This window comes from Emydura macquarii, unplaced genomic scaffold (assembly GCF_026122565.2).
Source record: "Emydura macquarii macquarii isolate MOO-44397 ecotype Brisbane River unplaced genomic scaffold, CSIRO-AGI_Emac_v2 contig_2795, whole genome shotgun sequence".
NCBI classification, from domain to species: Eukaryota; Metazoa; Chordata; order Testudines; family Chelidae; genus Emydura; species Emydura macquarii.
The window spans coordinates 2,712,704-2,736,909 of record NW_027132932.1 but is presented as its reverse complement, the minus strand read 5'-3'; the positions used below and the strand labels follow the sequence as shown (position 1 = coordinate 2,736,909).

At 39.2% G+C, this 24,206-nt stretch overlaps 1 protein-coding gene across 1 annotated transcript in view; it reads left to right on the top strand.

Annotated features, from left to right (window-relative positions):
- The window catches only part of UVSSA (UV stimulated scaffold protein A), a 107,523-nt gene that overhangs the window by 62,571 nt on the left and 20,746 nt on the right, over positions 1 to 24,206 (top strand). Inside the window, exons 9-12 of the mRNA XM_067567636.1 lie at positions 9,970 to 10,147; positions 11,685 to 11,834; positions 16,973 to 17,156; positions 18,352 to 18,463. Of these exons, the coding sequence (XP_067423737.1) occupies positions 9,970 to 10,147; positions 11,685 to 11,834; positions 16,973 to 17,156; positions 18,352 to 18,463 (624 nt within the window). The remainder of the gene's footprint in view (positions 1 to 9,969; positions 10,148 to 11,684; positions 11,835 to 16,972; positions 17,157 to 18,351; positions 18,464 to 24,206) is intronic.

Here is a 24,206-nt window from a genome sequence, read left to right as displayed (position 1 = left end):
AAAAAACAATGGAACAAAGGGGAAGTTGATAAAAATTAATATAAATCAGAAGCTAGGAAGAGAAGCAAAGGGACATGGCTAGCATAGTTAAGGACAATAAGAGGGAGTTTTTTAAGTATATTAGGAACAAAAAGAATCCTGACAGTGGTATAATTAATAGACGGAAATAATAGAATTATCAACAATTATGCAAAAAAGTCAGAAATAAACATTTCTGTTCTGTATTTGGGGTTAAAAAACATAGGATGTAGTTGTTTTCATATGATAACACTCTTTCCATTCCACTGGTATCTCTGGTGTTAAACAGCAGCTACTAAAGTAAGGGATTTTTAAATCAGCAAGTGCAGATGACTTGTATTCAAGTCTTTTAAAAGAGTTGGCTGAGGAGTTTGCTGCACCATTAATGTTAGTTTTCAGTAATTCTTGGAGCATCTTGGAAGTTCCAGGAGACTGGAATAAAGCTTATGTTGTGCCAATATTTAAAAAGGATAAATGAGATGACGCAGGTAATTATAGGCCTGTCAATCTGACATGGATCCTGGGCAAGATAATGGAGCAGCTGATACAGGACTCGATTAATAAAGAATTAAAGGAGGGAAATATAATTAATGTCAATCAACATGAGTTCATGGAGCATAGACCTTGTCAAACTAACTTGATATCTTTTGTTGATGAGATCACAAGTTTGGATGACAAAGAGAAGTGTTGATCCTTTGACTTTCATAGGCATTTGACTCAGTATCACATTTTATTTTGATTTAAAAAACTAGAAAAAAATTAAATTAATGTCACACACATTAAGTGGATTAGAAGCTGGCTAACTGATGTAGATCTCAAAATGTAATTGTAAACGGTGAATCATCATTAAGCGTGTGTGTTTCTAGTGGGGTCCTGTAGGGATTGGTTCATGGCTATACAATATTTATGACACAAAAATTGGGGAAGTGGTAAATAAAGAAATGGAAAGGTCACTGATACAAAGCAATGTGGATCGTTTGGTAAGCTGGCTCCAAGCAAACAATATGCATTTCAGTATGGCTAAATATAAATGTATGCACTTAGAAACAAAGATTATAGGCCATGCTTCCATGATGGGGGACTCTATCCTGAGGAGCAGTGACTCTGACAGAGATGTGGGGGTCATGGTGGATAATCAGCTGAACATGAGCTCCCAGTACAAGACGGTGGCCAAAAGGGCTAATGCAATCCTTGGATGCATAAATGGGAATCTTGCTTAAGAGTAGAGAGGGTATTTTATCTCTGTTTCCAGCAAAGCACTGCTGGAATATTATCTCCAGTCCTGATGTCCAGAATTCAAGAAGGATGTTGATGAATTGGAGAGGATTCAGAAAAGATCCACAAGAATGACTAAAAGATTAGGAAACATGCCTCAAGGAGCTCAATCTATTTAGATTAACAAAGAGAAGGTTAAGAGGTGACTTGATTATAGTCTATAACAGCAGTTCTCAACCCGCAAGCCACTTGCAGCCCAGTCAGCACATAGCTGCAACCTGTCTTCAGGGCCATACAGGTAGTATATATTATATATTGTGTGGATGTGGCCTCCGTAACACACACAGAGCTGCATATGTGGCCCACAATTGCAAATAGCTTGAGAACTACTGGTCTGTACGGTACCTCCATGGCAAACAAATATTTAATAATGAGCTCGTCAAACTAGCCGAGAAAAGTGTAACAGCATCCAATGGCTGGAAGTTGAAGTTAAACAAAGTCAGACTGGAAATGAGGCATTCACTTTTAACAGCGATGATAATTAATCATTGGAACAATTTATCAAGGGTCATAGTGGATTCTCCATCCCCAATAATTTTTAAATTGAGATTGGTTATTTTTCTAAAAACTTGCTCCAATAATAATTTTGGGAATATTCTATGGCCTGTATTTTACAGAAGGTCAAAGTAGATGACCATAATGGGTCCCTTGTGACCTTGGAATCTATGAATCTGAGTGCCATGGTCACTTGAAAATAAGTACACAGTAAGCTTTATTTACTTTTTCACCCTTATTGTGGAAAACCTTTGCCCAACCTTGTGAAGGCAAATGTACAGAGTAGGATTAGTGCTGGGTACAGATTCAAAGCCTTCTAGAAGTGGGCAAGAGACTGAAACCCCTTAACCAGATCATTGGAGAAAGAATTCAAGCAAACTGAGTTGTTTTCCAGAAGAACGCTGCAAAGGCTTGCTCAAAGTTTCATTCCCCTGGAATGATAGTTTTTGTTATTTTTTCTTAACAGTTTGTACTTGGGTTCACATCTCTTATAAAGATGATTACTTGTGTTTTAAATGTGAAAATGTAAGCTATTGGATAAATGCATGTGATCAGGCCTCACTGTAGTGGCTGGTCCTTATGGAGAATCAGAGCCTATTACTATTACTCTAATGGAGCTGCTGTTTTAGTTCAACAGGTAGAGCTTTATGCCAGGCGTACTCAATAGGAGGACCATGGGCCAAATCCAGACCACCAGATGCTTTTGAACCAGGGTGGATAAAAATGAATGATTTTTTTTAAAAAATCAATAAAATTGAATTTTATTTAAATCAGATTTTTTTTATTTTTTTAAAGCATCAATAAAATACTAATTTTCTCTCTCATTTAAAAAATAAGTTACAATTAAATCTCATCACAAACATGCTAAACCTACACTTACAGTCTCATAAAAATGAATTAATGGCTCTAGTCTGTCCAGCCTAACTACCAACTCTTGCTTCTTGAAAGTTCTGGGGTTTCAGTTTCTGTTTCTCAGCAGACTAAAGTCATATGTGCAAAGAAAGACTGCATAGGATTGTTGTTTGTTCTGTGCTTATGTGGTGGTGGAGCTGGGCGAAGCAAGGCAAAGGAGTTAGTTAATACACTGTCTTAAAGACAGAGAAAGGACGGAGGCAGAGTAGAAAGGAACAGTGGAGTGGACTGGAAAGAAAAAGAGAAGACATTATTCAGTACACACACAGCTTCCTATATTCCCCTACACTTTTGCCACAGAAAAACTGTCATGGCTCTGGGCGTAAGAGAGGCCCTATCTGGGAACATTTTGAAGAGATTCCTTCCATGGGTAAAAAAGGAAAACGTGTCAAGTGTAAGCAGTTCAAGAAGGAGATGCAGGACCTAGCTGCAAGAATGAAACATCATAATTAAAACTGCTTATTGGGAGAAAATGATGTGGATGAAGATGTGGATATGCCTGAAGAACAATGTGAATCAACTGGTTAGTAACTTAAATAATTCACTTTGCAATGCATCATTCTTCAAGACTTTCTCTATGCCTTTTAGTATAAGTATGATTTAACTAGTAAATTCCCAAGCTGTTTGCTATGTTGGATGTTGCTAGAAAAAAAAATTAGCTTAGCTAATCCTTATGGCTTGTTTAATTAGTTAACTAGGTTTAGAATCTATCGCCCAAGTATACGGTACAGAAAACTGCAGTAAGAGAAATCTAGAGTTGCCAGTTGCCACTGGGTGCCATTTTCTTATTTTATATTACATAATACGTGCCCCTTATTTTTGAGCATCACGGCCACAGACCATAATGGTGATGCCATAAGTCTATTCCCTATTTTACTTCAGCATAACTCAGTTTTCCCAAGGGAACCCCATCCTATACTTGTTTTCTCAAAAAACAGAAGTGCCAGTGAGTTCTATGGGGCTTACTCCAAAATTAAGTGCACTCTAAGTGCAGTCAGTCTTAGCTTTTTTGATAATTTGGAATCGGATCTGCATCCTTGCTGAAAAAAATGTAAATGATTTACTGAATAATAGAGTGAAAAGAATGACTATTCAAAATTATTTTTGAATTTTGTTTCAGGATCCCATTTAAGCATAAGTGACTTTGACTGTGACTGTCTACCTGCAACTACTTCAGAGTCATCCGTTGGTACTGTAGTGCTGCAACTAAACATATTTCAGACAACAAAGTATCAGTAGCAAGCAAAAGATTTCAATCTTCCAGTAAAATCACCACCATGGATGGATTTGTAGTAAGGACCAGCGAATACCAACAAGACACCGTAGATTAAAAGATTACTCGGTTCATTTGTGCCACAAATTCTCCTTTTCACATAGTTAACAATAAACACTTCTTTGATATGGCTGAGTCCTTATGACCACCTGGTAGAGCAGACATTGATGGAAGGTTGCTAGATACAGTGTATGAGAAGGAACTTGAACAGTGTGCAAGAAATACTGAGGGAAAATTTGCCAGTTTAAGCCTTGATAGGTGGAGCAATGTTCACAATGATCCAGTAATATGTGCCTGTGTGACAACAGAAGATGGGGTTGCATATCTTTCAGAAACAATAGATACAGTGGGAAATGCCCACAGAATAAATATTTAAAAGAAATGGCAGTGAAAGCTGTAATAAACTGTGAACAAAAATTCACTGTCATGCATGCAGTTTTGTCACAGACCATGTTGCAAATGTGGCAAAGATGAGAAAATACTTAGAAGAAGAAACGGAAGGATGCTCCTTAATAACATATGGCTGCAGTGCTCATTTAATGCATCTTTTAGCCAAAGACTTAAGTACATCTTCTCCAGAAATAAAAGAAAATGTGGTTGAAGTTGCAAAATACTTCTGTAACAACCATTTTGCTTCAGCTTCACTGAAGAGAGCAGGAGGATCCAAACTAATTCTCCCTCAAGATGTTCGATGGAATTCTGTGGTCGATCATTTTGAACAATTTATTAAGAACTGGCCTATTCTCATAAAACTTTGTGAAGAAAACTGTGATAAAATAGATGGAAGTATCTCATCCAAAGTATCTAACATTGGATTAAAGAGGAATGTAGAGGATATGCTCAGTACACTGAAGCCTATATTCATAGCCTTAAACAAACTTCAGAGAAATTGTTGCTGCATTGCTGATGTTGTTGAAATTTGGAAGACACTTCAAGAGACATTGAAGAAAGAAATACCTCACCAGAAAGTTAAACTGCAATCAGTAAAGAAGCGAATGGATGAAGCACCAACTCCACCTCATTTTCTTGTGAACATTCTCGACCCCAGATATAAAAGTAGATGCCTAACTTCTGAAGAAGATGATGCCGCCATGGCATGGCAGCCACTCCTCAGTTATGCCAGTCATAATAAACTGCAGGCCTGGAGCAGAACCATTTAAACAGTACATGTTTACTGATGATGTTTTGAACGAAGTCAGTCCCCTCAGTTGGTGGAAATCATTAGCCAGACACCTTGAAATGGAGTTCCTTCAGTTGCTAAGCCAACTTTTCACATCAGTAGCTTCCTCTGCAGGCACAGAGAGAATATTTTCATTGTTTGGTATTATTCACTCAAACCGAAGAAATCGACTGGGAGTTGAAAAAGCTGGAAAACTTGTATTTCTCGTTCAGTCTGTGAATAAAAATGACAGTGGGAATGGGGAAGATGAAAGCTAGTTGTAGACATTTTAAGGACAGTGTATGTTTAGTGTTGTGATGACTTGTCTGTTAGAGTTCATAAAATTTGAAAAAAAAAAAAGTTTAAGGTCAACAGTCAGTCGGCAACTCAGGAGACTGCTGCAATTGCAAATGTGAAACATTTATGTTAAGATTTAGTTTAACAAAATATAAGTGCTATTGTGTTTATGATTTAGTACTTACCATTCCTAATGTACTGCTGCTGTGTCTGCAGCTTGACACAGGTAATGAGTATTATGTACTATTTCCTAAATTAATAAAAATCAAGTTATCTAAAAAATTACACAAAGTATACCCTCCTAGATGTTGTAAAATGCTGTACTGAGTTGTAAATTAACATGTTTTAGTGATCAAATTTGCACCATTGTTTAAGAAATATGTGAAGAAGTATCAGTGGGAAACTTGATTTAAATCATGATTTTCTCTTGGTGATTTAAATCAATCCATCCTGTCTTGAACGGACCCTGAAATCTTTATTTACTTATTTTAATCATTATTGGGTTTTTTAATTATTTTCTCTGGAGTCTGGACCTCGTCTACTCCTTGACCAAGAAATTTGGATCTTGATGAAGAATAATTGACTACCCCTGGTCTATGCTTTCTATCTGTCCGATCTAATCTAGCTTTCTCTAATCTTAATTTACTGTCTGTCTGTGTAAAACAATTATATTGCCCCCATCACTGTAGTATCTGAGCTTTTGGTGCTGAAGATCTTGCAGTGGGTTTGTTCCTCAATCATATCCACTTGTCATAAGGATGCTGTTTTGGTGGGCATGCTCTATGCTTCTGCAGGCACTTAGGTAGATGTTTTATCTTTGAAAGTAAAGAGTGCTCTTTTTTCTGAAAGTTATCTATGAAAAAAGATTCCTGTAGATTGCATCTGTTTGAGAATATACTAAAGGATCAAAACTCTTTACATTGTCAGTGGAACTGCATCTCTCTTAGCAAATCACTAAGGAAAAGAGATCACGTGTACAGCTCTTTTAAAGGCTGTTCTATATATCTGAAGAGACAATATGGCAATTGGGAATCACTGGTTTGGAGGAAAAGCACCTCTTTCCCACTAGCCAGGCTCTGTAATCAGCCATGGTGGTGGTAGGGTGGAGGTTGGTGTTGGACCCTTCTATGGATCTCTCTACATTAGAATTATCCCTCTGTGCCTGACTGTGTCAAGTTGAGGTCTGCTGTGTACAAAGTAGTCACAGCACAGGGGAATCTATAGCTATTAAGTCTGTTTTCTTTATTCTCCTGCTCTGCAACTTTTATTTATTTATTTATTTTGTATACATGTATTACATGGGGAACTTATCTTTAGCATCACTCATAGATATAATGTTAATAGTTCCTTCCGCTTACTACTCTGCCTTGGTTTAGCAGTGAGGATGGTATGGAATCTTAGAGGGCTGATGTGAGACTGTTACCAGCAACAATCAGTCAAAAAACAATATAGCAATTTGGACATCTTCTTTTTGTTGTTTAACTTTTTTTTTCTTGGTGGGATATAAGTTCATTGTTCATACTGTACAGTGTCAAAATTAGGTTTTACTGTTGATATTGTTACCTGCACACTCTAGAGCACTCCACCTTTACCTGTCTGTGGGCTCAAGGCATAAACCAGTTAATTTAGGTTCCCACCTGTACCCAGTTCCTAGGACGCACAGCATAATTTTCTGCGGGTTTGCGCGGCCTTTTACCAGTCAAAGTGCCTTATGTAGTAATATCCTTATCTTCTATGCTTTAATAGTTACCAAAACAGAATACACAGGCTAAGCATACAATGCTCACCACTCCCAGTAACGTGATGTACTTTTCCTGGTGCTCAGTCAGGATCAGGTCATCCAGGGCTCCAGCTTCTGCACGATATGGTTGGCAGGATGTAGAGGTCTGTCAGCTTTGATCTTGGGCTGCATCCTAGAGTTAGGTTCCAAAGAACTTCTTTTTGGACTCCAATTTATATAGTTAAACTTGAGTCCTGCTTAGCTATACCTTAACCAATCCTTTTAAATGAAAGTACTACAAAACAGTATCTTTCATCAATTACGAAACAATTCTTTAACCAATCATACCCCACCACCTTAATTGATTTAAATCTTGCAAAATTAGTTATGCAACAGACAGAAACAATCAAAGAATCAGACCGAAACAGATAAACAATAGAAAAGTAGGGATCATAAAGGCAAAACAATAAAGAAGTATAGATTCTTCTTCGAGTGCTTGCTCATTTTGATTCCAATTAGGTGGGCGTGTGCTGCGTGCACAGTCACTGGAAGGATTTTCCCCCAGTTGTACCCATAGAGTCTGGAGTTGCACCTTCATAGTGCCCTATATAGGGCCCTGCTAACCCTTCTCCCCTTCAGTTCCTTTTTACTGCCTATGATGATCGGCTGGAATTCATTGCCTCTTGCTTTTCAAGGGTTTCCTTCCCAGTGGGTGTCCAACCTTTGTTCTGTAAATAGTTAAAATAGAGTGAAGTAGGTGTTAAGTGTAGTAAGAGTACTATAGACCCCCTTAAGGGACTCTTCCCTCCCTCCCTTCCTCTGGCTGGGGTATGCGTTGGTCCCCCAGATTCAAACCTTATGGGGCTTGCAAGAAGCCCATGCCCAAGAGTGACCCGCACTCCTTGTGTCTCAAGTGCCTTGGGGAAACCCACCTAAGGGACTGCTGCAAAATTTACAGAGACTTTTATCCTCGGACACAAAAGGATGGGTGTCAACGCCTAAAATTTCTACTCATGGAGGCAGTTGTACAACCATCCCTGAGCCAATTGGAGCCGGTGCCAGGTGTGTCGTCCTTGGTACGGAGTGCACTGGCTTCCGTACAGGAATCAGCACCGAGGAAAGACTGCCCCAAGAGACCCTTGGCATCGTAAGGAATCCCCGGCACCGGGGGACACATTGAGAGCACGGCACTGCTCACACTTCCCTGTACCAAGAAAGAAACAGAAGACGGACAGGGGTCACTCACCTTCGCCCAAGCCATCAGGACGTAAGAGCACTACTGGGGTGCGACCTGTGCCGGGCCACTCAGGCACCACTTTGGCAGCGGCACCGTTGACTCTGGCTCTAGTCAAGGATGTGTTGAGTCTGGTACCAATAAGCTCCCCCACGGAGGAATTCAAGGAGGAACTCCAACTCCCCTCTACACTGGAGACATTTGAGGCAGGTAGGGAGTTTATAGAGATCTCGGCACTGCCTCAGCAGACCCATGAGAGGGCATCTGAGGCAGAGGCCATGGTACCAAGGCACATGGTGCTGTCCAGAAAGAAGCTTGCGTTGATACCACGACAGCCATCGTCAAGGCACCCATCACCAGCACTGTGCCACCCTGCTCTCCCAGGAGTGAGGAGTCAGGCTCCGACTCAGACGCTGTGTCCTTTACATCCAAGAGGAGCAGGCCCTGGGAAAGGGGAAGATACAGGAGCCAGGAGGTCACGCTTCACTTCTCCATGCCTTGGCTACCTCAGTGGGAGATCCCAGCTCAATGGTTGTTCTGGACCCCATGAGTCTTCCATCAAGCTCAGGGCCCTCAGTCGGGACAGTCCTTGTCAGTGACCTCAGAAAGCAGGCATCTTCAGTGGTCAGAGCCGGTCGTATGGTCTGACAAGGGCACCAGCTATTACGTCAACCCCGCTTTCGGCACCGAATACGGTACTGAGCCCGGTACTGAGATTGGCACTGGGGATCAAGGCACCGAATTGGAACAACCGGTGCCATGAGACCCCCTGAGTGTGGAGAGACAAGAGACCATCCCGGTGAGAGAGTCATTATCATCTTCAACAGATGAGGCGGTTGCTGGCTCCACACCTGCAGTGGAAGATACTAGGGCCCTCCAGGATCTCCTTCGCCACGTTGCCCAAAACCTGGGGCTTCAGGTTGAGGAACTCTCCAATTGTGGGGGCGGATCCAATGACACATACTAGCTCCAGCGGGTCCAGCCAGGGTAGCGCTATCACTGTTTAAAACGATCCAGCAAAACGCAAAGTAATTGTGGCAGACACCAGCTTCAATTCCCCCAAATGCAAAGAGGATAGAACGGAAATACTTTGTTCCTGCCAAGAACTATGAACTTGTTCACCCACCCCCATCCAGAGTCTTTGGCAGCAAATGAAAGAGAGAGACAGGGTAGCCAAGGTACCTTCTTAACAGCCTGATATTACATTGTTCTGATGCAATTTAAATGTAATGTGAGGATGTGGTTCTCTGCTTCTTAGCTCATGGCTCCTGCTGTCCTACTGTGGTTGCTGCTGCTTAGTGCAGAAAAAGGCCTCAGACCTTTCAATATGGTAATAATACTTGTTTGTACCAAAATAATAATAATTTCCCCATAGTAAAAATAGTACTCTGTGTGCTGGCTTGTATCAGTAAAATGCTGGTTGATGCCATTGCAATGGAAAATAGTCAGTGGCATAGCTACAACCTATCCACTCCTTTGCTAGCATTACCAAACACTCTGAACTTGGTGTAGTTGTAAGACTTTTTTGTTTTTAAAGGCTTTTTTTGCCACCACCTAAAAAAGCTTTTTTTTTTTTTTTTTTGCAGGGTTGGAGCCGCAATCACCTCCAAAAGCATTAGGAAAAGGAACAATAGTGAGGCCAGCTTTGCTGAGCTACCAATCCCGGCCAGAAAGGAATGAAGAGGAACTTGATCCAACCTGTGCTGCTGCAACGTTGAAACTTATCCGAGATAAACTACCTAAGTTACCACCCCTAAACACCAGGTCATGATCATTTTATTTGTTTTAGAAACGTCACTGTGATGTTTCTTGGCTCTGTTAGATACTGCCCCGGACAGTACACCCAGAAATGAGGAAATCTAGAAGAAATTAGGCTATAAAATATTACTTATTTGTATTTTAAATAATAATTCTTTATATCCGATCTTAACACATGCATGATTAAAAATCTAGGTTTTGCTAATTGTTTTTTGGAAATTCTTTAGAAAATCTTTTACTAAGAACTTTTCATAGGGATCCTATCCAAAAAAGGTTCTGTTTCCTGGAGGGATGTTTTGATTTGCTGCTGAGCAGGTAATAATCCTAATGCTAGGTTAGTAAATAAATAGTTTCAAAAGCCTTGGATTTCCTAGTGACTTACTATGTCATAAATGATAGCTTTTGAGGCCTGTCATGCTGATTTCAAAGAACTATCTTTTGTCAATCCTGTTCAAAGTTTGCTGAAATTTCAGTTGTGCCTATGAATTACAAGTAGATTGATATGCCATGCTTGCAAGTCTGTGAGGGTGGACCTTAGTATTACCTCTAACTGGAGTAACCTGCTAATGGCATGGCATCTCCCAAAATGACACTTGTACAGTGTAAAAAAGCTAGCAGAGGTTGAAGTACAATCTTGCAAAGGCAAAATACTATACTCCATTAGTTTTCTGGAGGGTTTAATCAATATGGCAATAACAAACTTTAAAATGTAGATTTCTAAGTTGAAAAAAGACTAATGTGTGTGTTTTAATAATGTAAGTTACTAAGTTACTATGTAAGTTACTAATAATTTGGGCTACTAAAGTGCTTAGGCTCTGCATGGTAATACTTCATGTTTTGGGTTTAGTGAATTGTTATCTAACATTGCATAACTAGTATAGTGGCATTTACTAGTCAAATAGAGGAATATCAAACATGGGAGTTGCTCGTCCCTTTATTTGCTAATGATGCACCTTGTACAAACCCCTTTATACCAATATACTTAGAGGTACTGTGTTTGGGTACAGCGGACAACTTCACCTGCCTCTCTTCGTTATGCACTTTTGTCCTTTAACACCATACTTCTGCTAAGGGAAAGGCTCAGTTGGTGGTATTGCTGAAAACTCCAGTGGTACAAGTCTGGGAGATGGAATGTTGTGAACACAAAACAAGGATGTTGCAATCTATGTAATTATAGTACAAACATGGACATAAATCTATAGAAGCAAGACAGTTCTGAATTAGGTTTGCAATACCACCCTCACTGTGACTTCTGTTGTACTACATTGTGTTTGATTCATTATTACATCACACCTTGAGGGTCCCACAAGGATGGGAAAAATCTTTTTAAGCAGCATGAGCTGAATGTTCAGATAAGCTTAACTATATATTGTGCCCTGCTTGTCTGACAGTCTATATCCTAAAGAACAAACCAAGTAAAGTAGGTAGTAGAAGTCCTAGTGTATCTAAGGTAATGTGAGTGTTAGTGGAAAAGGTTATCAAAAGCAGGGGACTAGTTATGATCATCATTGTTCTCTATTGACTTTTTATTATCTTTCTCCAGTGCATCTGCAAATCCTGAGTCAGCAACTTCAGGAGAGCCTGACAGTGAAACAAGAAAACTAGAAGAAAGAGCTAAAGCTCCTGTCATACCTTTTGGATTAGATCTTTACTACTGGGGACAGGACCAGCCAACTGCTGGCAAGGTTCTCAAGTAAATACACTGATTTTTCTTTTAAGAAACAAAAAGATTGGTTTAGGCTGAAAGACTGTGCAGTGAAATGAACCCTACTGTTTTTGATAATTACTTTTCTCTTTTCCCTTACAAGAAGTGATCCATAAATGTTCTTAGTAACTCTAACTTAAAATTATGTTATTTTGAAAGGATAGGATTTGAATTAAGTATTTTAGTCTTTAAAACTATATTCTTCTGTTCTTTTTATGGGTTGTTTATTTTTTATCTGTATTATGGTAGCACCTAATCCAATTGAGATAGGGGTCCCATGTGCTAGGTGCCATACAAACACAATACAATACAGACCCAGACCTGAAGTGTGTGCAATCTAAATAAATTATACATACCAAGGGTGGAAAAAGGAAGGATTATTATTCCCATTTTTTTAGATGGGGAACTGCGGCACAGAGAGATCAAGTCATTTGCCCAAGGTCACACAAGAAAACTCTGGCAGAGCTGGGAACTTCACCTAGATCTCCTGAGCCCCAGCTAACTGTCTTAACAATACCATTATTCTTCCTTGTTTGGGAAGGTGCTGTGCTTTCTTGTACACAAAGTGATGCCAGCTTTGTGGTAGGACCAGTAACACGATGACAGTTGATAGCTGCACCTCAGAGATTTGTTTCTAACTGACATTTTTAAACTGTCATAGCCAGGGCATTTTTATTAATAAGCTGGTATTCAAAGTCATTCTTCCATTTTTGGCTTACATTTTAGCTCACAGGTATGTAACTTGCTCTCTCCAAACAGGAGGAGAGTTCCATTTCCCTGCCAAAGAATGTATCAATATCTGTTGCAGAAATTGGAATTGAAGCACCACAAAACTGTAGGGCATATAAATCCCACACTTGGTTAGAACAAGTAAAAGACTATGTGTGTGTCTGGGTTGCTAGTTAAAAAGGTAAACTCTTGTGGCCTCAGTGGTATTACTTTGAGTTTGTTTTCTTATCAAATCAAAAAAAGCTTAATCACAATTGGCTTGTGTGGATATCTGTAGTAATAATGCTGTACAAACAAACCATAAATGCTGCTGCAGCGTGAAGCCTGGTGGAATATCATCATCAACGTTTCCACATTTGTGCACAAATGTAGAACATCACTTTTCCTGGCACACGGTCTTTTGTTCTGCCTTATGTTACAGATGATGGTGCTAACACATTTTTTCTTTAATATTGCACTTTTCAGAAGAACAGCAAACTTTATGTTCTGCTATTCTTCCCTAACTTGTTGATTTCTAATGCCTTCTTGGGCAGAAACTCAAGTGGTAATGGATTTATTGTTTTTTGTCACAATTCACCCAATTTGATTTAACTCACAGAGGTAACATTTGCAGAAAATATCAACAGGAATGGCAGTGTTTCTGTGCCCCAACTCATGTAAAACAATGTACAGGCTTTATGTTATTGAGAGGCAATGAGGAATCACTACAGGGAGTGAAATTTGACACAGCATGATGTGTTAACACACTGATTTCCAAGTCTGTCCTGTCCTATGAGGGGAGTTCTTTAAGCCTAAAATGGTAAAGGTTTTCAATAAAGCCTTAAGGAGCATTTCTCTGTGATACTCCCCAAACTGTGGAAAGGTTTTATTTTACATTGCAAATGAGTTATTCAAGTCATAAGTGAAATCAAAAGCATATTTCACTGCCTGTCTGCCTAGTACCTGTACAGTTTTATTTTAATGCTTCCCAATAAAGTAGAGGGCACACTTCTAAACCTTATAGCCTATAACTACAGATATGACAATCTAACCAAAGATCATTTAAGTAACTGCACACACATGATACCATTGACACCTGGATAGAATACACTTATTGAAAAATTAGGCCAGCTCCTTTTTTATGTGCGGTAGAAATAAATATCCTACAAGATGCTTTGAAAAATAGAGGAGGTGATATATACAGCATTTATGTAGACTTGAAGATTTTTAAATCAGAGGTAGAAAATCTTCAACCTTTAACTGTTTCACTCTGTTCCTTGTTAATAATACCATTTGTGGGAATCAAAGTTTTGAGAGTTTCTGTAGGGAGACTGTGATTATTAGGAAGCTAATTTTTAATGAGTGTTTAATTTAGTCAGCAGCTGATGTACATTTTCTCAAAGAGATCATTACAGTGGATTCTACAGAGGTTGGATCAAACTTTATTTTCAATAAGTATCAGTGATGTTTAGCCCAATAACAATTGCTCATTAAGCTGTTATAAGAACACTTAAGTTCAGTATGTTCTTTCCATATAGCTGCTTCCATTCCACCCCACTGCCTTAGAAAGTGTTACATGTCACATGCATCCACTTTCAAGCAGTTACACTTATATTCTGTGCCTGCTTGGGTTGTTCCACAGAAAATGAAGGCTGCAATCTAACAAAGCACTTAAGTATGTGCTAAATTTCATGGACATGAGTAATCCCAGTGAAATCAGTGGGATTATTCACATGCTTAAATGCTTTGTTAGACTGAGGCCTAGTTCTTCTCATCAGTTTTGTTGCTTATCATATAAATCTAGCTATGATCAAACTTGCTGGCAACATCAAAATTGGGAGGGTAGCAAAAACACAGGCAGATAGAACCAAAACTGCCAAGTAACTTTGAGAGGTGGGAGCTGATGGGGAGGCATGTAGTGAGGAGAGATTTGTTATTAATAATTTTTAAGTCCAGCTCCCTAAAAGAGAGGCAGTAAATAGCACAACTATAAACTGAGATGGGAGTGAACATCAAGTGGCTGTCCCCTTTGCACTGCGATGAGTTTATTTAATCTTGTCTCTTTAACAGTCTAGTAATATTAGTTATTCACGTAACTGAGCATTTGCAGAGATGATGGGCAATTGGAATTGGGTATCCAGGTAGTCCATTGTTCTAGCCAATAAAGTTGTACACAATCAGTGTACAACATAGGGAACATGCATCTAAACAAAATAACTCTGATGTTCAGCATTGCTTTGCTTTTTTATCACTTGCCTGCAAATATAGTTTTGAAAGAGTTTGGGGTGGGAGGGGGAATGGTTTATAAGGGCATAGTAAATGGAAGTACTTATGACTATACAGATGTCAGTCCATTTTTTAAGTTCAACTCCCTAACACGTACCAGCCATCTTAAGGAAAGCTACAAAGAGGAGGGCAACAGTTTTATTACATTGAAATACACTGGACACACATGTTAAAATATCAAATGGGATTGTGTCTCATCCCATTAGGGAAAGTTGGCATGTATGCCTATCAGGAGTATCTCTTCACTCTAGTATGAATACAAATATTTGATAGTTTTAGGGAAAAAATCAGACCACCAGAGGGCATTAGAATTTTGCTGAGAGATTATGTGAGACTACATAGTGCATAGCAGTATAAAATATTAGTGTGCGGCTTTTTTTTTTTTAGGGATGCTATTACTTCATTATGCTTTTGTAAGACTATTGGTACAGAGCTTGAAGTCAGTCCCATTTTAGGGAATTAAAAAAAAAAAAAAAAAAACCAGCAGGATGAATCAGACTTCTGTTTTATCCTCCATTACTTTCCACCACCACCACTATCATTTGTAAAGCTAAAAAATATTTTATTGTTCAAGAGTTTCACTAAAACATTTATGTATATATTGTAAGGTTCTTTTCTTGGAGTGTTTTTTTAACAGTGAAAGTATAAAGACATTATTGTCATTGTAAATTATGAGATGCACTAGTCTTACTACAGTGAATATTGAAGCTAGTCTTGCATTATAAAACCAATTTTGACTTCATCCCCCGAATTTTGCCACAATTCAACTAATCCCATTGTTATATGCCAGGATAGAATGTTTCTGAAACATGAGGCAATTTGTGAGACAGGAAGATTTAAAAATGAGGTTTCATCACAACTCTCAAATAGTTTTTAGCCTAGAAATTCTGAGCCTGTTTCTAATCTCACGCTAGTGTACTATAACCAAGAGAGTTGAAAGCTGGTGTCAGATCAGCTTCGTGTCCTCCAAATTTGTTTTAATGTTTGTTAGTGAGGAGTTGGACTCATTTAGAGCCCATTTCAAGAAAACACTTAAGCACATTAACTTCAGTGGAACTTAGCACATGCCTAAGTATCTTTCTGAATTGAGACCTTCGTTGTTAATACAAGTGTCTTCTGCATATATTAGGCTATGGAGTCTACAAAGTGCAGAGGGCTTCATTGCTGTGGGAGTAAAGATAGGGAATCACGTGAGTGGGAGAAATAGGATGGAGGGGGACACAGCCAGCCAGAGGCCAATATGGGAGTGATTGGGAAGGAGAGAACTATGTGGAGGTGGCTACAAGCACACAAATAAAGTGGATGTAAAATGTCCTTGACTGCCCACTGTATACTTAAAATCCTTATCAAGACCTCCTTCATTCAAATCTGTATTTTGTATGCAAGGTGTGATGGATGTGGGAGTTGGGAGAAGAGTGAAGATTCTTTGGGATCATTTAACTCCACATTTCTGTCCTTTTAAGACATAGAATTAGCATTCTTTCCAGACTTTCTAAATTTTTTTTGAGAATACTATATCATTCAGTAGTTAGGTTCCCTCCCACTTCCCGCCCCCCGCCCTCCCCCCAAGTAACAGACATTTACTGCCTTTGCTCTAGGGTAATGAATTTTTTTTGAGGGGGGGGGCTTGATATGGTTCTGCTTTTTATAAAATGACTATATTTTTAGTGAGATCTTTCCAGTTTTAAAATAATTTTTCAGTATGTTGCTTTTCATTTTCTGAAGAAACATCCTGTAAGTACTTGAGAGCTGATAGCAGTGTCAAAAAAAAAAAAAAAGTTCACTATTGAACCTAGAAGAAAAATTGCTACAAGGCTCAGTTCCTTGGTTCTATTACTTCAGTATATTGCAGCCTATACTGACTTCAGCCCCTGCTCCTTTGCTACTACTAAAGAAGCAGAACAAACAGGTATAAAAGCATACACTGAAGTATCTTAACTGTTTGTCTTACTTTATTTTACATCATCTGGGAGAAATTGTTGTTAAAGGCTAATATGCAAGTTTTTTAAGTCTTCTTCTACCTACTGAGCCCACTTTTTACCCAGCTGACACCAGTGGGGTTCTGTAGGTTCACGGTAAGTTCAGAACTTGGTTTATGGGCAAAAAGATATCTGTGTTCTTTGTTTTACTAGATTTTCTTCTCAACATCGATTTTGGGCACCCAATGAAATGGAGGAAGAGGTGGAAAACAAAGAAGTAGCCGAAATGTTAAATAGTAGATGTATAACTTTTTCTGGCAAGTTTGAACCGATTAAACATAAATGTCGAGCACTGATGCCTGATGGGACACTATGTGAAAGACAGGATAGGTTTAAGGTGCGCATCTAATATCATAATTTCCAGATTGTGCCATATGTAAGAAGGTCTCATCAAAACATTTGTTGAGGTGTTTACATCTCATAGCGAACAAGACTAAAGGGAGTGAAAAATCATGTTCAAGGAAATCTCCACTTGGTTAGCCCAGCCAGGCATCTTTATCTTCTTGCATGTGGGAAGCACTTCTTTCTAGGAGAAAACTAAATGGTATTTTAAAATGAGTTTTTAAGTATATTTGTGCTGCATTTGCTTGTATCCACAATGTTGCTACCATGTGACTTCATTTATGACGAACGTCTCTGAGTCCAATGTCATAAACCACAACAAGTGTCTCATTAATAATTTAGCAATTAGAGAAAGTATGTTTATGTACAGGGGCACTTAGTTTGAAAATTAAATATTTAATACATAGGTTCCTTATCTCTGTTACAAATAATACATTATTTTAAAAAGTGGAAATTGAGTTTTAAAACTCCCTTACTCTTCACATTTTCTCCTATTAGCTTACTGTTTTGCATTACTGTGTGGGATCTGAGCACCTGACAAGGAAACAGAGCTAGTTTTTGCTAAGTGATTCTTCCTTCTCCTCATTCAGTGCAGAAGTGTATTTGATATTAATTGGTTTTTCAAAACATTATAATCCTTATTGTTGAGGGGAAAAGCAAAGAAATGGGCTTTTATGAGAGATTAGGTTTTTATACAAACTTAATTTTACAAAATTTAAATTATTGACCTAATTTGAACAATGTTTCCTTAACATTAAACATTTTGTTTGAATATTCCAGTTCTTATTGTGTATGTCATGATTAAAGGTTGTGAATATGTTGAAATACTTAAAATGGAATTCCTTCATGTTAAGGGATTTAGCTTTAAAAATATGAATCTGAATTAAAACTCTGGTTCCAGAGGTGACAGGGCAGCATTCCCCTTGGTTAATGGGGTGTTATTTAATGCCATTATACTGGGAGATCATTTCCTTGAGGGCTTAATCCTGTGAGAATCTGTGTACCCTCAACTCCCACTGAAGTCTGTTTGTGGTTTCGGTGGTAATTGAGGGCTCTCAGCACCTCATGAGAGGTGCTCATAATCAGGTCCGATATGCCAGTACAAAGTGTATCATTTAATTCCAAGAACTGACTATTAGCAACATGGGATTACATGGAAAAAATTTTTTCACTTTTTTTTCCTCCTGAAGTGCCCTTTCCATGGGAAAATAATCCCTCGGGATGAATCTGGGAATCCTGTTAATCCAGAGGACAAAATAAGAGAAGAAAAGAAGAGATTTGAGAAACAGGCAGAACAACCAGGTTTGTGTGTGATTAATTGGAAAGGTTTCATAAAATATTTGAGGGAGCTGTGAGGTTCACTGTGAACATAAGCCTAGATATTAGAGGTGCTTTTTTACTGTACCTATTCACTGAAGTAATCTTTATAGTCAGAACTTGATACTGTAACAGACAATGAATTAGAAGAAAACGATGCAATATTAAGATAGGTCTACAGACAGTGCTGTGATATCATGATCAGTGTGGCCCATAATTCACTGAACAACAAAATTGTTACCGGGCCACTGTGTTAGCTAAGTAATGCTGAATTGATGCTAGAAAACAAGGATAAAAGGTAAGGTTTTGGCTGTCACATTTCTTCAGGTTATAGAAGCATTGTCCTAAGACTGTTAAAAGCAAATGTGATTTTTGGCTGCCCAACTTGAGACAGAAAGTGCTTGGGCACCTGTCATCTGATAATCAGGTCCCTTGAGGATGTCTCAAATTGGGCACCCAAAATAACTAATCACGTTTGAAATAGGATGGGGAGCACATCTACTGAACCACATCATACAGGGCAGATGGACAATGACCGAAACATGCCTACACATAAACTTACTAGAATTCTGCGTGGTACGCAATGCATGCTCCCACTTCCTTCCATTTATAAAGAACAGAACAATAAAACAGACCAATAAAATCATGTCCGACAACATCGCATGCATGTTCTATATAAACAGACGAGGAGGAGCGCATTCCCACTTTCTATGCACTGAGGTGGTAAAACTATGGAACTTGTGCATACAACACAATATCAACATAACAGCTTCATTTGCCAGGTTGCCAGAACACAACCGGAAACGCTCTCAGCAAACAATTTGGATTCAAACACGAGTGGGAACTCAATGACACAATCCTGCAAAATATTTTCCAACAATGGGGTTACCTAACCTTAGACCTCCTCACCACATCACAGAACCTCAAATCGGGGATGCATTCTTCCTAAAATGGAATGCAGATCCCCTTTACACATTCCCACCTATCCCTCTGATACCCAGAGTCATCCACAAGATACGAATTGACAGAGCGAGAGTAATAATGATTTCCAGAGGGGTAGCTGTGTTGGTCTGTATACAGCAAAAACAACGAGAGTTCTGTAGAACTTTAAAGACTAACAAATTTAATTTCAGCAGACATAAGCTTTCGTGGGCTTCAGCCCACTTCCTCAGATGCAGTTGGTAGAAATAATACAGCAAATATTGGCAACATATATATCTATATATATATAGGCAACATGTTGCCTCCTATATATGTTGCCAATATTTGCTGTATTATTTCTACCAACTGCATCTGAGAAAGTGGGTTGAAGCCCACGAAAGCTTATGTCTGCTGAAATTAAATTTGTTAGTCTTTAAAGTGCTACAGAACTCTCGTTGATTTTGCAGTAATAATGATAGCGCCCTCATGGCCAAGACAAGCTTAGTACCCTTACCTTCTTCAGATGTCTGTGTGCACATGTATGCAATCCTTCCATTGCACAGTTTTGCTACATGGTTTCTACAACACGAGCTAGCCTATTCAGAACAAGTTGAACACATTACTGAATAGCAGAAAACCAACCTGTAAAACTTACCTCCAAAAATGGCATAGATTCACCATATGGTGCAAAGACAAACACATTCCTGCAATATCCGCATCGATTCCATCTATCCTGGACTATATCCTAGAATTGAAAGAGTCCGGTCTATCACTGAGCTCCATTATGGCCATCACTGTTTTCCACTAGAAAACGATGACACAACAGTGTTTGCACACCCAACAGTGAAACGCTTCATCACCAGGATCCTGGACATATGCACTTCCACGACACCATGGGATCTAAACCTAATGTTGCACATTATCACTCAATTAATCTTTTCACATAAATCAACTGATCCACTTACCTGAGTTCTGCCCAAAACCGCACAGTTCTGCACAAGATGCAATCTTGCACACACTTGATGTCAGACGTGCAAATAACCTTTTACAGAACTAAACCTTTCAGAAAGACCTCAAAACTCTTCGTGTTCATAGCAGAATGGTCAAAAGCAGCAGCCATCTCTACTCAGAGAGTATCAGAGTGGTTATCGGGATGCATCTATTTTTGTTACAATCTAAAAGACGAACCAGTCCCTCAAGTGATTAAAACACATTTTACCAGGGCAATAGCCACATCCATAGCATTCTTCAATAACATCCCCATAATAGATATGTGTAGGGCAACTACCTGGGCATTGGCACATACCTTTAGAAAACACTACGCCATTGATCAGGTGTCCAGATTAGATGCCTCAATAGGTTTGACAGTGCTATTTATTTATTAAGCCTACCAACTCCAAAATCCCTCTGTCCTGGGAGGGGCACTTCTCTAGAGTCACCTAGAGTAGAGCACCCACAGGGACACCACTCGAAGAAGAAGAGGTTACTCATCTCATGCAATAACTGAGGTTCTTCAAGATGTGTGTCCCTGTGGGTGCTCCACTACCCACCCCCTCCTCTCTTCTTCGGAGTCTACACATATGGCTCCATGGTAGAGAAGGAACGGAGGGGGTCGGGTCGCGTGCACACACAGGTGCGCATGCACGACCCAGAGGGATGTTGCTGACAGAAATCTTCAATCCAGGATGCAAGGACGCCCCACACACCTAGAGTGGAGCACCCAGAGGGGGACACATCTCAAAGAACCTCAGTTACTGCACAAGGTGAGTAACCTTTTCTTCTGGTATTTCCATACTTTGATTGCAAGCACAATATTCTCTTAATGTAGTTTTTGTATGAAACATATAACTAAATAAGTACATTTCATTTTATTGTTAGTGTATGGTGTCCACTCTAAAAGAAGTATTTTTAATGTTCATCTTCTCACTCTGTATGTGATTATATTTGTTTATTGCTTATACCCAGTCGCACTCACAATGTACTAAGCACTTTCTAAATAAATAAGGTTCAGCCTTTCAGAGGAGCTCACATTTTAAATACAGTTACACCAGTTTCCTGGGAAATATTTGATGGCCACTTTTCCTATATTTCTGACTAAAGCCAGTTAACATTCCGACTGGAAACATTACTGATCCGTAGCAGGTGCTACATATATGTACCATCCTGGTTAGGTGGTATCACTATAGCATCTAGGCCACTGTGGTGCACTGAATAATGGTTCTGTGTTTTCATTGCCTTAGTGCAGGAATTTGGTATTTTTCCCATGACCTCACATTTTTATTTACCCTCCTCAAGAGGAGAGTTGCAAGGAATTAACCTTCAGTATAGTTAATCTTCTGTTTCTGCTTAGTATTGCCAGAAAGAGCACTTCTGAAACTGGAAAAGATTCTTCATCTTGTCCATATGTATTCCTGATATATAGTGGCATCTTATTTGAAGCTAGTCTGGAATCCAATGGTTCTGTAATTGTTAAATATTATAAGTTAAGCCACTAGCCTCCCCTGGAAATCTCTATTCAAAATATAAATAACAGTAGTTGGCCATCATGACCTACTATTCAAAAATTGCTACACAGTGTAAAGGTGCATTTAAATATTAACCGATAGGCTGGAGATATGTATACCAAGAATGTGGTTATTTTGTTTTAAAAAAAAAGAATTTTGACTTTTATTTTAATTCTGGCAAAATCTACATATAGAGAGATGGAGTTAAACTAGTAGCTACTCTCGAGAGGCTAGTTTCAAACTAGAAACAGAACCTAAAGCCAGCTCTTCACTCAAAAGTTAAGTCAACCCAGCTACGTTGCTCAGGGATGTGAAAAATCCACACTCCTGAGCGACATAATTAAGATGACCTAACCCCAGTGTAGACAGCACAAGGTTGATGGAATAATTCTTCTGTCAGCCTAGCTACTCTCTCTTGAGGAGATGGATTAATTACGCCAATGGGAGAACCCTTCCCATCGGTGTAGGTAGTGTCTATACCAAAGTGCTGCAGCTTTGCTGCCCTAGCATAGACAAGCCCTAATGCTCTGGTGTAAAAAAATCACTCAAACTGAACACTATTGATTTTTTTCTGTGAAATTGACATTCCTCTAGGCTAGACATAATACTTATTTTTTTTACAGTGTCAGTGTGCTGCTGTTGGTAACACGCTGACCTTTGGCCTAAAAAGATGTGTGCTTTTCTCCCACACCAGTGTTGACGTTATTGTGCTGCCCTATTGAATGCCATTTTTAGGCTGAAATGTCAAACAGAGCTTCATTCTGCCCACCATTCTCTGCCTGTCTAGTGGGAAGCTAAAGAAACTGTGGCACTTTCCTGGTCAAAACTTCCATTCATTTAATTTAAAGAAAGGTCTCTGTAGTAACTATTATTGAGCATATTTGCTCATTGGTCTTAGTATTTGGTTCATTAATTTTTTTCCATAGCTAAGTACTTTTAAATTGTTAAGATATGTGTTGTTGTAACCAGTAAGTCATGTCTTTTCTGCAAGTGACTTGTAACACCATTACCAAGCAGGTCAGTGCAACCATGAGGAATGTGCATATGTTCACAATACAAGGCAATTAAGAGACTAACCCACCTGATACTACACATGCTTTGTTCTTACAGTTGGCACCTTGATTCCATACATTAATGACCACATGCTGCAAAATACAAACACTGAAATGTGAGGATCAATCATGGTCAAGAGTGCAGTTCAGTCACTGCACAAAGACGCTGAGTGTTGGGTGTTTTGGTTCTATACAACAACATTTTGTGGGGGAAAGAGGAATAGCACACACTTATACCACCTTCTCCAATAACCCTGTCTATTTTCTAACTAGTCTTGTCTGTTGTAACTAGGCTTGTAAGGCTGAAAGAACAGGGCATTTCAACAATGAATGGCAGGTGTGTAGAGATGACAGTAAATAAGATTTTATTCTTTTTGGGCCAAAGAAAAGTGCCTTTATTATTCTAATAAACATCTGCATTCCTTTGCCAAATTAAACTGTTTTTATTTTACTCGTAAGTACAAAATTTGTCCTTTTACAAGTAATTTCTAATACAACTTTGCATGCCAAAATGTAAAAATTCTTCTTTGAGTAGTTCCCCTTTGGGTGCTCCACTCTAGGTCTTGGTGTGTCCTCATGTCCTTGATTGGAGATTTTTACCAGCAGTGTTTGTCCGGGTCACGCATGTGCAATCTGCATCTCGCGGATACTGAGGTATCAATGGCCTGTAAAGTAGCGAAACCCGCCACTAGCTCGGCACCAACAAAAACCCCTGTCACTGACAAATACTACAGCACCTATATGCGCCAGCACCAGTGCATCGGTTCCAATAACATCTACGGCACCATCAGCCTTGACAACATCTGTGGCACCAACAACATCTATGGAAACGTCTGCACCATCAACTGTGGCAGCAACGCCCCTCAACACAGACCCAGTTCCGGCGCGGTGTGGTTGTCACTGCTGGTTACCACAAATAGTAGACTATCTACTTCTCATAGGCATAGGAACAGATCTCCTGCAAGATCCATTCCCACAGGTAATCAACTTCAACCTTCGGAAAACGCTGCACAGCAGGTCACTATACCACTTCTTCTCCACATGAGACCATAATCCCTCCACACCCCACGACTGCCGATGATGTCAAGCAATTCAGGACCTCTTTGAGAGAGGAGCTGACAACCTTGACATCCCTCTCCAAGAGGTCCCAAAATCACAGCACAAACTACTCAAAAATCTACAGCCCTCGACTTCTTCGAAGATCACCGTTCCCATGGATGACGCCCTCATGGAACTGGCCAATAACATATG